The sequence below is a fragment of the Orcinus orca genome, chromosome 3 (assembly GCF_937001465.1).
Source record: "Orcinus orca chromosome 3, mOrcOrc1.1, whole genome shotgun sequence".
Taxonomy (NCBI): domain Eukaryota; kingdom Metazoa; phylum Chordata; class Mammalia; order Artiodactyla; family Delphinidae; genus Orcinus; species Orcinus orca.
This window is the reverse complement of record NC_064561.1, coordinates 157,166,341-157,180,584: the sequence shown is the minus strand read 5'-3', so window position 1 is coordinate 157,180,584 and position 14,244 is coordinate 157,166,341. Positions and strand designations below refer to the sequence as shown.

Sequence of the window (14,244 nt, the reverse complement as noted above, 5' to 3'; positions counted from 1 at the left end):
ATGATTGGATTCCTCAGGTAAATGATATCTTGCTGATGATGAAAATCAAAATGGGCCCTAAAACTGAACATGACTTTATTATAAAATGCTTGTTTCAAGCAGAATGTTATAGACGTCTCTTTGCCAAGTTCATGTAAATTCGGGAGGTCTGGCAATGTGTGCAAAGACTAAGCAAAGTGATAAAGCACTGCTCATTATTTTTCTCTCCATTTTTTAATGTGGTCTACCATTCAGAGCAAGGACACCGCAGTGGGGTCACACATCCATGTTTAACTCAACAGAATTCAACTACTCACACTTTAAAAAGAGGGAGAGAGGGCTTCCCTGGTGGCGCAGTGGTTGAGAGTCCGCCTGCCAATGCAGGGGACACGGGTTCGAGCCCCGGTCCAGGAAGATCCCACATGCCGCGGAGCAACTAGGCCCACGAGCCACAACTACTGAGCCTGCGCGTCTGGAGCCTGTGCTTCGCAACAAGAGAGTCCGCGACAGTGAGAGGGCCGTGCACCGCAATGAAGAGTGGCCCCCGCTTGCCACAACTAGAGAAAGCCCTCGCACAGAAACGAAGACCCAACACAGCAAAAATAAATAAATAAATAAACCAGCTCCTTGTATGGTCCAGCCCTGCCTCAAAAAAAAAAAAAATTAATTGAACTTCTAAAAGGTTCTGTCATCTTAAAAAAAAAAAAAAGGGAGAGAAAGAGCAAGAAAGATAAAAAGAACATTTTAAATAATATGGGTTGTCCTATCTGCTATTCTGTTAATCCAGTCCATGTCCAGAAGTAAACACTAAAGAGGAGATGAATCTGCAGATATATTTATCTGTATCCATCACTATGCAGATCTATATACATAAAACAAGGCATACTGTATTTTATAAATGATCTGAGAGGTGATTACAAATAATGTGGACTCTCTGTGATTATCACTTAAGCAGGGACTTTAGAATCTAAATTTTAAATAAGGTGAGACTTTCTGTTTTATAGGAGGAAGGTATTTTAAGTTGTTTTTTTCTAGTAGAGGAAAGAACTTGCTTTGAGCCATCCGCACACCCTCGGGGGTCCCCCTATAGCCAGAGACAGTTGACTGAGGTCCAGAGTTCATGTTGGTCAAGAGACAAAGCAAGGTAACTAAATGAGCATATTCATCTGATCGCTGCGATTTGTAAAACTGCCCGAAATACAAGCAGGGTTATAAAACCTAGAGTCTCTTTTTAAATAGCTAACACTTCTGAGTGTCTGCTAATGGCAAGGCAATGAGTTGGAAGCCATGGGAGTTTGCAGGTGACTCTTCATGTTTTTACAAATCTTGTAGTTTACAAATCTTGTAGAAGAGATGGATAAATCCACAGTGAGTTATAATTCAGGAGAGAATGTGAATGTAACAAATGTGATCAGTTAAAACTGTGAAAATGAGTATAACTTTAAAATGCAATTACCTCTTCATTATTCACTAAGAGATTGGGATTTGGAAGCTCTGGCTGTCACTTTCTTACAATAGTCTTGGTCTTTAATTGTTCTCATGAGGCTAATACTCAGTTGTGTTTGTATTCCCTGTGGTAGCTACTAGTTTGGGCCTATTCAGTATTAATAATTACCCCTTCCTCCTGGCTAACAGAACCCCAATTTGATTCAGGGATATGCTCCCCACCCCCCAAAATACCCTCTCTTTTTTCCAACCTCCCAGGCCCCTCAGTGCTCATGTGACCTAATTCTGCCCCATGAGAAACAAGCAGAAGTCTGTGGGGTTCTAGAAAAGCTTTTGTTTTCTTTATTAAAAGACATATGTTGAAGCCCTAACCCCCAAAGTGACCATATTTGGAGACAGGGCCTTTAAGGAGATAATTAAGGTAAAATGAGGTCATAAGAGTGGGGACTTAATCCACAGGACTGGGGTCCTGATAAGAGGAAGAAGAGGTACCAGGAGTGCATGCGCAGAGGAAAGGCCGTGTGAGACCACAGCGAGCAGATGGCCGGAAGCGAGCCAAGAAGAGAGATCTCACCAGAAACCAACCCTCCTGGCACCTTGATCTTGGCCTTCCAGCCTCTAGAACTGCGAGAACATAATTTCTGTACTTTAAGCCCCCCAGTCTGTGGTATTCAGTTATGGCAGCCCAAGCAGACCACATAGGCCACAAGGGAAGTAAAATTCAGGATATGTGTATGGTGAACTGTAACCTCCACTGTCTCTTCCTGCTGGAATTATCCATTTCATTGATACCTGATGAACTTTTGTGCTTTGATTATGCTGTGGGTGGAGCCTCTGACCAAATTAGAAATTAAGTTTGCCTGCAATTTGGAAGAGAGTGGAGGGGCCTTCTCTCTAGGAAGTGGGTAGAAGAAAGTTTCTAAGCAGCTTCGATTTCCAAAGGGAGAAGAGGGGGAAGGGAATTTCAGTGTGAGTAAAGCCCCAGCAGCTGGAAAGGGAAGGGCAGCCTCCTTGGTTTGTTCCATTAATACTCACTTTGAGTGCCTACAATATGCCAGGCAGTGGTGGCGGTACAGGGATACAGTGAGTAAAACAGTCCTGGATTCTGCCCCTGGGAACACGCTGGGAAACTGCTCAGAGCACAGAGGATGTGGCGGGAGTAATGGGAAACAAAGCTTGAAGGGTAGGGTGGGAACAGATTGTGGGGAGTTTGAACCCTGTCCAGGAATTTGATCTTGATTCAGTAGACAAATGGGGAGTGATGAAATAAAATTCATATTTTATGGCAAGACGAGAAAAATGTAAACATAAAATGTTCTCTCTGCCCGTTTGGGCCTCCATCCTCCCCTTTAGTGTGCATCTGTATTATACATTAACCAGACCGCTGTATAAGACACAGGAATACTTGCTCGATAAGGAGCAGTTTTCTCCTGGCACCAGCAAGGTAACCCCTTAGGAAATAACATTCCTTTCTTAATCCTGTAAGTGGTCACGATGACCCACTACTCACCTTGTATGTTCAGATCTGGACTATGTAAACTGTCAATATGTCATCTGATGTATAATCCTTTGTCTCAAATCTAACTGTGTTTTGACCTCTAAAGGGAGGAACAGTTTTAGAGCTCTCTGAGAGACTGTCTCCTGGTTTATAACCTTCAGGTTTGGCTTGACTAAAATTCTCTATTTCTTTCTTCGATTGACTGTCGATTAATTCATAATTTGTCAACAGGAGCCACTGCAGGTCACTGAACAGGAAAGTGTCCTGGTCACAGCTGTCTTTTAGGAATATGAAGTGGAACCTACGTGCTGTTTCAGTTGGAATAGGAAGAAATTAGAGACTGGAAAATCAGTTAAAGGATAAGTACGAAAGATACAGTGAAAGCCTAAACCCAGGTCACGTTTGCTTGAGACCACTATACGCTAATATCACTAGAAAACTTCAAGACATTTTATCGAACTCAATAGAAATACTACCATGCGTTAACCTTGGAAAAGTTCCCAAAATACAGGGCTCAGTCTTCTAACACAGAGGCAGCAAAGCAGAGATTGTTTGGCCAAGACTAACACTGATGTAAGCCGGGAAGAAGTGGCCATATTGCCCAAAGTACTTAGAGCAATAAGACTGTCAATGTGTCAGGTTCAAAAGCCAACAAGTCTCCCATGATGTTGCTGTAATTAATTTGCAGATTATGATAAAGCAGCAGGAACTGTGGGATTTCAGTCAGGAAGATGCAGTTTGAATCTCTATTCTGGGACCTTCTAGCTGTAGACAGGGGGCTCGGGGGCCCCACAGACGGGCTGGACTCTTGCTCTCTGTCTGCCCTGGAGCACGGAGGAAATACCCTCTGCTGGGCAGCCCCATCCTTCCAGGGCTCACCAACCAAATATTTGCTCTAACAACAAATTACTGAGCCAACGGCTTCCGTGCAGGTGCCACTCTGGGCTGCAGAGACACAAACTGGACAAAACTTAAGATTTTGCTTCTCATGGGACCTACCTGGCCATGGGAGGAGACAGAATATGTCAAAACATAAAATAGATTGGCTGGGCGATGAAGACAATCAAATAGAGTCCCCACGAGTAGACACCGAAATGCTCCCAGGCCAGGATCATGCTGTCATCTTGTGTATGACACCCCAGTCCTAGAAAAGTCCTAACTGGAGCTCTATAAATTCATGCTGAACATCAGTAGCATTGCTCTAAATCAAGGACCCAACAGCAACAAAAGGAAACCGGCAATGGCCCCAAGAAATGGAGAGAGCCCCCCATATCCTCCTGGCATGGCCTTTTCCAAACCAGGAGGCTGAGGAAATGCCAACTCTTTATACAACTAAGAAACCTCTAAGACTTGGGGCTTTTTATTTGCTTGGCTTGTTTCTATTTTTGTTTTTAAATGTGATTCTTGGGATACTTGCCACAGAATCATCTGGGGTAGTCAGCAAAAATGCAAATTTCTAGGCCTCACCTCAAACCTACTGAATCAAAATAACTGGAGGAGGGGCCAAAGAAGTTGCATTTTTAACAAGCTCCTAAGTAATGCTGATGCTACATATTACTTTTTCAAAAATAAAACAAAACAAAAAATAAAGTCAAGTCTACAAGGCCTCTTTTCATTTTAGTTGTAAAGGTCTCCACAAATGGCTCTTCAGAAAGCTCTTGTATAAACTTCCTTTGCAAAAACTCCACAGCCTGGTCACAAGAGAAACGCACTGGAAGACAGAGCCCGCGTGATGGGAGCAGTCCATCAACGGATCCATTCATTGAAAAAGTCTGAGTGCTGAGACACTGGATGGCTTCAGTGGAAGGGCCTCCCTATCTGGGGAGCTGAAGGATAGACTTTCTGGAATATTTCCCTACCTGTGAAGAGGGCATGGTAGTGGAGGCCCCTTTCCTTATCTCGATGGGTGCAGACATCAAATAAGTAGGCTTTGATAGGCCCATCAATGAAGTCAGCAGCAAAATCAAAGAGAACCACACCTATCATGGTGACGCTGATGGCCCAAATCAGCTTCTTCCTTGGGTCAGCAATCAAAGCTAAAAGAGAAACAAACATTGGTCTCCTAAATCCTGGTTTAGAATGATCCGCGTTTCTATTTCCACCCAGACTTCTTGTCATCAAATTATTTCCCTTTACTTTCATTTTGCTTTGCTTTTCCAAATAAGAAATAGCTCCATTATTTTCTCAAGTTTTAAAAATGAGGCAGTCAATGTCCAGAAAAGGCAGCTCTCTAGAGACAGAAAGTAGACTGAGCAGTTGTCTAGGACTGTCAGGGAGAAGGAAATGGGGAGTGACTGCTAACGGTTACCAGGTTTCTTTCTGGTCGGGGGGACGAAAGCGTTGTGTAATTAGATAGTGATGGTGGTTATGCAACCTTGAGAACATATGAAAAAGCACTGAGTTGTACACTTTTAGATGGTGACTTTTATGGTATGTGAATCATCTCTTTAAATAAAGCTGTTTAAAAAAGTATACATGCTGATTGTAAACCATTCCAACCATATAGAAAAGCTGGGGAGATGCTTCTAGATCCCAGCCCCTAGATCTGGTCATCCTTCAGACATCCCTTTACACACTGCTGTAGAGAGGTGTGCACCTGTGCCCTTATGCAGTGCTTCTCAAACTTCAGCGTGCTTAACCACCACCTGGACGACTTGTTAAAACAGATTGTTGGGCTCCACCTTCTGTGAATCTCCTGTGAGTCATCAGTAGGTGGGAGGTGGGGCCTCTAACAGCCCCCCACTGAGGCTAATGCTGCAGGCTGGCCCCAGGGGCCGGTTCCATGGATGACAATTTTTCCACGACTGGGAGTTGGGGGTGGAGACAGTTCAGGCGGTAATGCCAGCGATGGGGAGGGATGGTTCGGGGGGTCACGGAAGCCACGGGGAGCGGCAGATGAAACTTCACTCACTGGCCCCCCTGCTCACCTCCTGCTGTGCGGCCCGGTTCTCGACAGGCCATGGACCAGTACCGGTCCATGGCCCGGGAGTTGGGGACGGGATCGTGTTGTACATGAGCATTTCAGGTGATGAAGAGCAACTTCACAGTGTTAACAGCTAAATAATATTCATCCTATGGCTATGCCACAGTTCACTGACTCACTCACAACTATTTCCCTTGCTTTCAGTTTATTTTTTAAACCTAGTATGTAATATATGTACCTGTTATTTTTAACATCTTTATTGGAGTATAACTGCTTTACAGTGTTGTGTTAGTTTCTGCTGTATAACAAAGTGAATCAGCTATATGCATATGTATAACCCCATATCCCCTCCCTCTTGTGTCTCCCTCCTACCCTCCCTATCCCACCCCTCTAGGTGGTCACAAAGCACCGAGCTGATCTCCCTGTATGTACCTGTTTTTAAAAATACAGTAAAAAAATAAGTGAAAAATAAGCCTACCCTCCCCCTCTCACCCCAGCCCTTTAGTACTCCTTCCCTATTGGCAACAATTCTTTTCAGGTTTTTTGTAATTTCTTCCAGAAACACCCTACATTTATAGATTTATGCCCTCTTTTAAATATACACAAATGATAACTGATTATCCTGTCTCATTATCATCCATTCTGCTAGCCTGAGAGTTAATGCTCAAAATATGTGTGCTATTTTTAAGTTTAACGATTCTTTTCTCAATGCAATATGTACTACCACCAATTACTGATTAATTGGTGGTGGCTGATTAATGGCTAGAAAAAGTGCTCACCGTCAGGTTTATGTCCACAATTTGCAGTGCAAAAATGTCCCCTTGAGCTACCAGGCTGATGCCCTGTACCTATTAAAAGACTCCACAGAAAGCTGTGAACATAATTAACTCTCATCTGGACACAAAGTTACATTTATCGTAAAAATTTATGGAGCCATTTGGCAGCTGGTTAATTTGAGAAAGTACTAAATAAGGTATAATGGGCACAAAAAAAACCCCATAATTGATAAACATGTAAAAATATGTAATTTAATAAAATAGGTAAAAATATAATCCTATTCTCAAATTCTCACAATTGAAAAATAATGTATCCTGATGTTTCTAAAAGTAAAGGTGCCTAACCACAGAATCTGGGTCACTCAAAGGTGAAAACTCAGTGTAACTTAGGAGAGAGAATCAGTTTTAACCGATTTCTGACTGTGGTGTAAAGAAATCTGCATTCTCCTTTCAGCGAGCTGTATAACAGGACCCTTCTCCCAGCCTGCCCACCTTGTGCTGCCCACTGACCTGATACGATAGCGTCCCCGTTAAGGTACATAGCCATGCCCAGGAGCATCACGATGCCCAGCGTGAGGATGTAGGGTCTCCGCCGTCCCCAACGGGCCCGGCAGTGGTCGCTGGCCAGTCCCACCACGGGCTGCAGCAGGAATCCCAGGACAGGGCTCAGGAGCCACACCATGCTGTAGAGACTCCTGGGCAGGCCCACGCTGAGCAGGACTGGGGTCACGTAGGCCGCCTCCACCGCGTAGCAAAACTCCCGGCCGAACATGGCCATGCTGTGCATGACCAGGCTCCCTGTGGGTCTTTTGGGCGGCTCCAGAGAGCCGAAGGAGCCCTCCTCAGCGAGGGATTTGTAGGTGTGGATGCCAGGCTGCCCACTGCTGTCGCCCATGGCCACTGGGTGAGGAACCTGCCTGCGAGCCCACCACCTCTTGCGTGGCCCTGGGGTTTGCGCTCCCAGCTGGATTTGAGGTGCAGCCTGGCTGAGCGGCCAACAGAGATGGTCAGGCTGGGGGAGGGGCTCAAATTCTTTCATGCCTCTAAGATCACAAGTTATGATGAGAAGGAAGGGGGGTGGGGCCTGGAAAGCATGATGGAGATTAGCTGCTGTGAGCCCTCTGGCTCCTTAGAATGTTTTTCTAAGAGTCTTCCTTCGTACTGTTCTCTCTGCCTCTCTCTCTCTCTTTCTCTCTCTCTCTCACACACACACACACAATCTGTGACACACAATCACAGACAGCTTTGAGACAATAAAGCCCTGTAATCCAGATGTTAAGTATGAATGAGTCGATATCTTTCTTCTAAACTTTTCTAGGTATAAATATTCTGTCCTCTCCTGAACACAAGTTTTCTACACACATACGTATAGTCAATTAACTAGACTTAAAACAGTGGGAGGTTGCCCCTTCCTCTAAATCGCTAGCTCTCTCACAGCACTGTGATAGTTTCCTTCATTGCACTTAACACACTTCAGATAGTTCGTGTTTATTCTCCTTCTCCTATGTTGGTCTTTGATCCCCTTATGAGCAGTGATCTGGTCTGTTTTGCTCATTATGGCACCTAGCATGATACCTGGCACCTAGTAGGTCCTCAATAAACATTTGCTACAGGAATTATAGAATGAATAAAGTGTATACACAACATTTTGTAATGCCAGTCGATTGCCTGTTTGCTCAGATCCATTCTCTCCCCCTCATACTATGCTCCATACCATAAGAGACTACATTTCCCAGGTTCCCTTGCTCTCTGGCTTCTAGCTAGATGTGTCCAATCAGAGGCATTGGTGGGAAGACTCGGGGCAGGAGAAAGGAAGAAATCAGGATACTTCCTCCCCTCTCTTTCTCCACCCTGAGATGTCTCTGGCAGTGGCTGCATCTCCATTGTGGGTCCAGCTGCCAACCTTAGCTTCTGGGTCCCTATAACACTATCTTTCCCATCGATCCTGCAGCCATGGGAGTGAGCTTGGCTTCCTGTGGTTGCTCGTATCTGAGTTGCCTCACTGTCCCCTGGGCTTCTCATCTCTTCTATCACCAATGTAATTCTCCATAATAAATTTCCTCTGTTTTAAAGACTTCGAGTGGGTCATATTTTCCTTGTTGAACCTTGAATTCAAATGAAAATTTGAGTGGCAAGGGAAACATGATCTCATAGGAAAGGCCCTAAAAATGGTTTATCAGCAAGACTTGGAGTCAAAATATTCAAGTTTAAATTCTGGCTCTGCCTCCTTCTACCTGTATTTTTCCCTGAGCAAATCACTTAAAGTGGTAATTCCCAAACTGTGTGCCAAGGTGCCCCAGGGCACCACAGTGAACTCAAAGGGGTATCTCAGGAGATTTAAAAATTTAAAGAGAGTAAACTCAGAGAAACTCAACATCTTTCAGATACTACATGAAGTAAGAATGAAATAGTTCATACTCACAACATAAGACTGTACTACAATCCTTTCAATGACTTTAGATTTTTGTGAGGCTGGGTTTTCTACAGCCATGATAAAAAGCAAGTATTGTGGGACTTCCCTGGTGGCACTGTGGTTAAGAATCCGCCTGTAGGGCTTCCCTGGTGGCGCGGTGGTTGAGGGTCCGCCTGCCAATGCAGGGGACACGGGTTCGTGCCCCGGTCTGGGAGGATCCCACATGCCGCGGAGCGGCTGGGCCCATGAGCCATGGCCGCTGAGCCTGCGCGTCCAGAGCCTGTGCTCCGCAAAAGGAGAGGGCCACAACAGTGAGAGGCCCACGTACCGCAAAAAAAAAAAAAAAAAAAAAGAATCTGCCTGCCAATGCAGGAGGCAAGGGTTCGATCCCTGGTCCGGGAAGATCCCGCATGCCGCGGAGCAACTAAGCCTGTGCACCACAACTACTGAGCCTGTGCTCTAGAGCCCGCAAGCCACAACTACTGAAGCCCACGTGCCTAGAACCCATGCTCCATAACAAGAGAAACCACCTCAATGAGAAGCCCGCGCACCACAACAAAGAGTAGTTCCTACTCACCACAGCTAAAGAAAGCCTGCACACAGCAATGAAGACCCAACGCAGCCAAAAGAAAAAAAAAAAGCAAGTACTGTATGAATACCAATGTGGAACAGAAAACGAGGGTAGTGACATCCAATCTGATTCCAAGGCACGAGAAGCTGCGGTGTCCAACAGGTGCCTATGACCCATTAGTGACTAAAAATGAAATAAGGAGGGAGATCAAGATGGTGGAGTAGGAGGATGTGGAGCTTAACTCCCCCCACAAACACATCAGAAATACATCTACATGTGGAACAATGCTCACAGAAAAGCAACTGGAAACCGGCAGAAGATCTTCTATACAACCAAACCTGCAAGAAAGATCTCCACGTAACCAGGTAGAATGAAAAAAAAAAAAAAAAAAAGGCACCAGAAAGGAGAGAGAAAGAATTCCTCAGACAAGGAAAAACTAAAAGAGTTAAGTAATACTAAACCTACCCTAAAAGAAATACTGGAAGGTCTTCTCTAAATAGAAAAGAAGCAAGTATCTATAGGAAAGGGGAAACACAATAGGAAAGGCAAATATATTAAAGGATTGAAGATCATTTTAAAAAGCCAGTACACAGATTAAAAAAAAAATTAAAAATTTTGTAAAAGCAATTATTACTACAATGAACAGCAAAAGGATAAACACGAAGATTAAAATAGGACATCAAAATCGTAAAATGTGGAGGAGTAGAGTAAAAAACTGTAGATCTTTTAGAATGTGTTTGCATTTGCATGACTATCAATTTAAAGCAAGTAGATATAGTTATGGGTCAATATACTTGAACTCCAGGGTAACCACCAATCAAAAACATAAAATCGATGCACAAAACCAAAAAGAAAGGAACTCAAGCATACTACAAAAGAAAACCATCAAACCACAAAAGGAGAAATAAAAAGAAATGAAGAATTCCGGAATCAACTGGAAAACAAAGTTTAAAATGACAATAAGTACATACCTATCAATAATTACTTTAAATGTCAATGAACTAAATGCTCTGATCAAAAGACAAAGTGGCAGACTAGATTAAAAAAACAAAAGCCCACCATGTGCTGCCTGCAAGAGACTCATTTCAGGAAGAAAGACACAGACTGAAAATGAGGGCATAGAAAAAGATATTTCATGCAAATGGAAACGACAAGAAAGTGGGGTAGCAACACTCATATCAGACAAAACAGACTTTAAAACAAAGGCCATAAGGACAAAGAAGGACATTATATTATGATAAAGGGATCACTACAAGAAGAGGATATTATACTCATTAGCATATATACAGCCAGTATAGGAGCATCTAAATATATAAAACAAATACTAACAGACATAAAGGGAGAAATTGACAGTAATACAATAATAGTAAGAGACTTTAACACCTCACTGACATCAAGGAACAGATCATCCAGACAGAAAATCAATAAGGCAACAGAGGTCTTAAATGACACAATAGACTAGTTGGGCTTAATATAGAAAAAAAAAACAGAATACACATTCTTTTCAAGCACACATGAAACATTCTCTAGGGTAGGTCAAAAAACAAGCCTCAGCAAATTTAAGAGAACAGAAATTATTTCAAGCATCTTTTCTGACCACAACGGTATGAAACTAGAGATCAATCACTGAAAGAAAAACGAGAAAAGAATGATTACATGGAGACTACACAATATGCTAGTAAAAAGCCAATGAGTCAACAATGAAATCGAAGAAGAAATGAGAAAGCATCTCGAGACTAATGAAAATGACAACACAACCTCACAAAATCTATGGGATGCAGCAAAAGCAGTTCTAAGAGGGAAGTTAACAGAGATACAGTCCTTTCTCAAGAAGCAAGAAAAATCTCAAATAAACAACCTAACCTACCACCTAAAAGAATTAGAAAAAGAAGAACAAACAAAACCTAAAGTCAGCAGAAGGAAGGAAATAATAAAGATCAGAGAGGAAATAAATAAAATAGAGATTTAGAAAACAATAGAAAAAAACCAATTAAACCTAGAAGTGGTTCTTTGAAAGGGTAAACAAAATTGACAAACCAAGAAAAGAGAGAGGACCCAAATAAAATAAGAAATGAAAGAAGAGAAATTACAACTGACACTACAGAAATACAAAAACTTATAAGAGAATACTATGAACAGTTACATGCCAACAAATTGGACAACCTAGAAGAAATGGACAAGTTTCTAGAAACATACAGCCTACCAAAACTGAGCAAGAAGAAACAGATAATTTGAACATCACTAGAAGTAAAACAGAACATATAATTAAAAAACAAACAAACAAACAAAACTCCCTGCAAATAAAAGTCTAGGACTGGACAGCTTCACTGGGAAATTCTACCAAACACACAAATAAGAACTTACACCTAATCTTCTCAAACTACTCCCCAAAATTAAAAAGGAAGGAACATTCCCAAAGTCATTCCAGGTAGTCACCATCACCCTGATACCAAAACCAGACAAAGACACTACCAAAAAAGAAAATTACAGGACAATACCTTTGATAAATATAGATGCAAAAATTCTCAATGAATATTGGCAAACCAAATCCAACAATACATAAAAAGGATCATATACCACGATCAAGTTGGATTCATTCCAGGGCTGCAAAGATGGTTCAACAAACACAAATCAATGTGATATACCACATTAACAAAAGAAATGACAAAAACCACAGGATCATCTCAATAGACACAGAAAAAGCATTTGACAAAATTCAACATCCATTCATGATAGAAACTCTCACCAAAGTGGGTATAGAGGGAACATACTCAACATAATAAAAGCACTTAAAACAAACCCACAGCCAACATAATACTCAACAGTGAAAAGCTGAAATTTCTTTCTCACTAAATTCAGGAACAAAACAAGGATGCGCACTCTCACCACTTCTATTCAACATAGTATTGGAAGTCCTAGCCACAGCAATCAGACAAAAAAACGAAATAAAAGGTATTCAATTTGGAAGGGAAGAGGTAAAACCGTCACTATTTGGAGATGACATGATACTCTATACAGAGAACCTTAAAGACTACACAAAAACTATTAGAACTAATTAATGAATTCAGCAAGGTAGCAGGATATAGATACAGAAATCTGTTGCATTTCTTTACAGTAACAATGAAATATCAGAAAGAGAAGTTAAAAAAAATGTTGTTTAAAATTGCATTTAAAAATACCTAGGAAGGGCTTCCCTGGTGGCACAGTGGTTAAGAATCCGCCTGCCAATGCGAGAACACAGGTTCGAGCCCTGGTTCGGGAAGATCCCACATGCCACGGAGCAACTAAGCCCGTGCGCCACAACTACTGAGCCTGCGCTCTAGAGTCCACGAGCCACTACTACTGAGCCCACGTGCCACAACTACTGAAACCCGCATGCCTAGAGGCCATGCTCCGCAACAAGAGAAGCCACTGCAATGAGAAGACTGCGTGTCGCAACGAAGAGTAGCCCCTGCTCGCTGCAACTAGAGAAAGCCCGTGCGCAGCAACAAAGACCCAATGCAGCCAAAAATAAATTAATTAATTTTTTAAAAATACCTAGGAATAAACTTAACCAAGGAGATGAAAGACCTACATGCTGCAAACTATAAAACATTGATAAAGGAAACTGAAGATGATTCAAAGAAATGGAAAGTCCATGCTCTTGGATTAGAAGAATTAACATTGTTAAAGTGGTCATACTAACCAAAGTAATCTACAGATTTAATGTGATTCCTATCAAAATAGCCATAACATTTTTCACAGAACTAGAAAAAAAGAATTCTAAAATTTATATGGAACCACAAAAGACCCAAAATTGACAAAGCAATCCTGAGGAAAAAGAACAAAGCTGGAGGCATAACCCTTCCAGACTTCAGACAATACCACAAAGCTACAGTTCTTAAAACTTCACACTATTGGCACAAAAACAGACATGTAGATGGAATAGAATAGAGAGCTCAGAAACAAACCCACACACCTACAGTCAATTAATCCACGACAAAGGAGGCAAAAATACACAACAGAGAAAAGACAGTCTCTTCAATAAGTGGTGTTGGGAAAGGTTGACAGCTACATGTAAATCAGTGAAATTAGAACACTCCCTCACACCATATACAAAAATAAACTCAAAATGGTTTAAAGACGTAAATATAAGATGTGACACCATAAAACTCCTAGAAGAGAACACAGGTAAAACATTCTCGGACATAAATCGTAGCAATATTTTCTTAGATCAGCCTCCCAAGGTAATAGAAACAAAAGCAAAAATAAACAAATGGGATCTAATCAAACTTATGAGCTTTTGCACAGCAAAGGAAACCATTAACAAAATGAAAAGACAACCTGCGGAATGGGAAAAAATACTTGCAAATGATGCAACCAACAAGGGCTTAAGTTCCAAAATATACAAACAGCTCATACTATTCAATAGCACAAAAACAAACAACCCAATCAAAAATGAGCAGAAGACCTAACACACATCTCTCCAAAGAAGACATACAGATAGCCAAAAGGCACATGAAAAGATGCTCAACATCGCTAATTATTACTGAAATGGAAATTAAAACCACAATGAGGTATCACTTCACACCAGTCAGAATGGCTATTATCAAAAAGTCTTCAAATAATACTGAAGACAGTGTGGAGAAAAGGGAACCC

At 42.0% G+C, this 14,244-nt stretch overlaps 1 protein-coding gene across 2 annotated transcripts in view; it reads right to left on the bottom strand.

Moving 5' to 3' along the window:
* The window catches only part of SLC45A2 (solute carrier family 45 member 2), a 33,891-nt gene extending 24,875 nt beyond the window's left edge, over nucleotides 1-9,016 (bottom strand). Inside the window, exons 1-2 of one of the 2 annotated variants that reach the window (XM_033421303.2) lie at nucleotides 7,133-9,016; nucleotides 4,783-4,959 (exon numbers count right to left, since the gene is read on the bottom strand). In XM_033421303.2, the coding sequence (XP_033277194.2) occupies nucleotides 4,783-4,959; nucleotides 7,133-7,661 (706 nt within the window). In that variant the 5' untranslated portion in view covers nucleotides 7,662-9,016. The remainder of the gene's footprint in view (nucleotides 1-4,782; nucleotides 4,960-7,132) is intronic. The other variant, XM_004266020.3, reaches the window with a different exon arrangement.
* Between the last annotated feature and the right edge of the window lie 5,228 nt (nucleotides 9,017-14,244).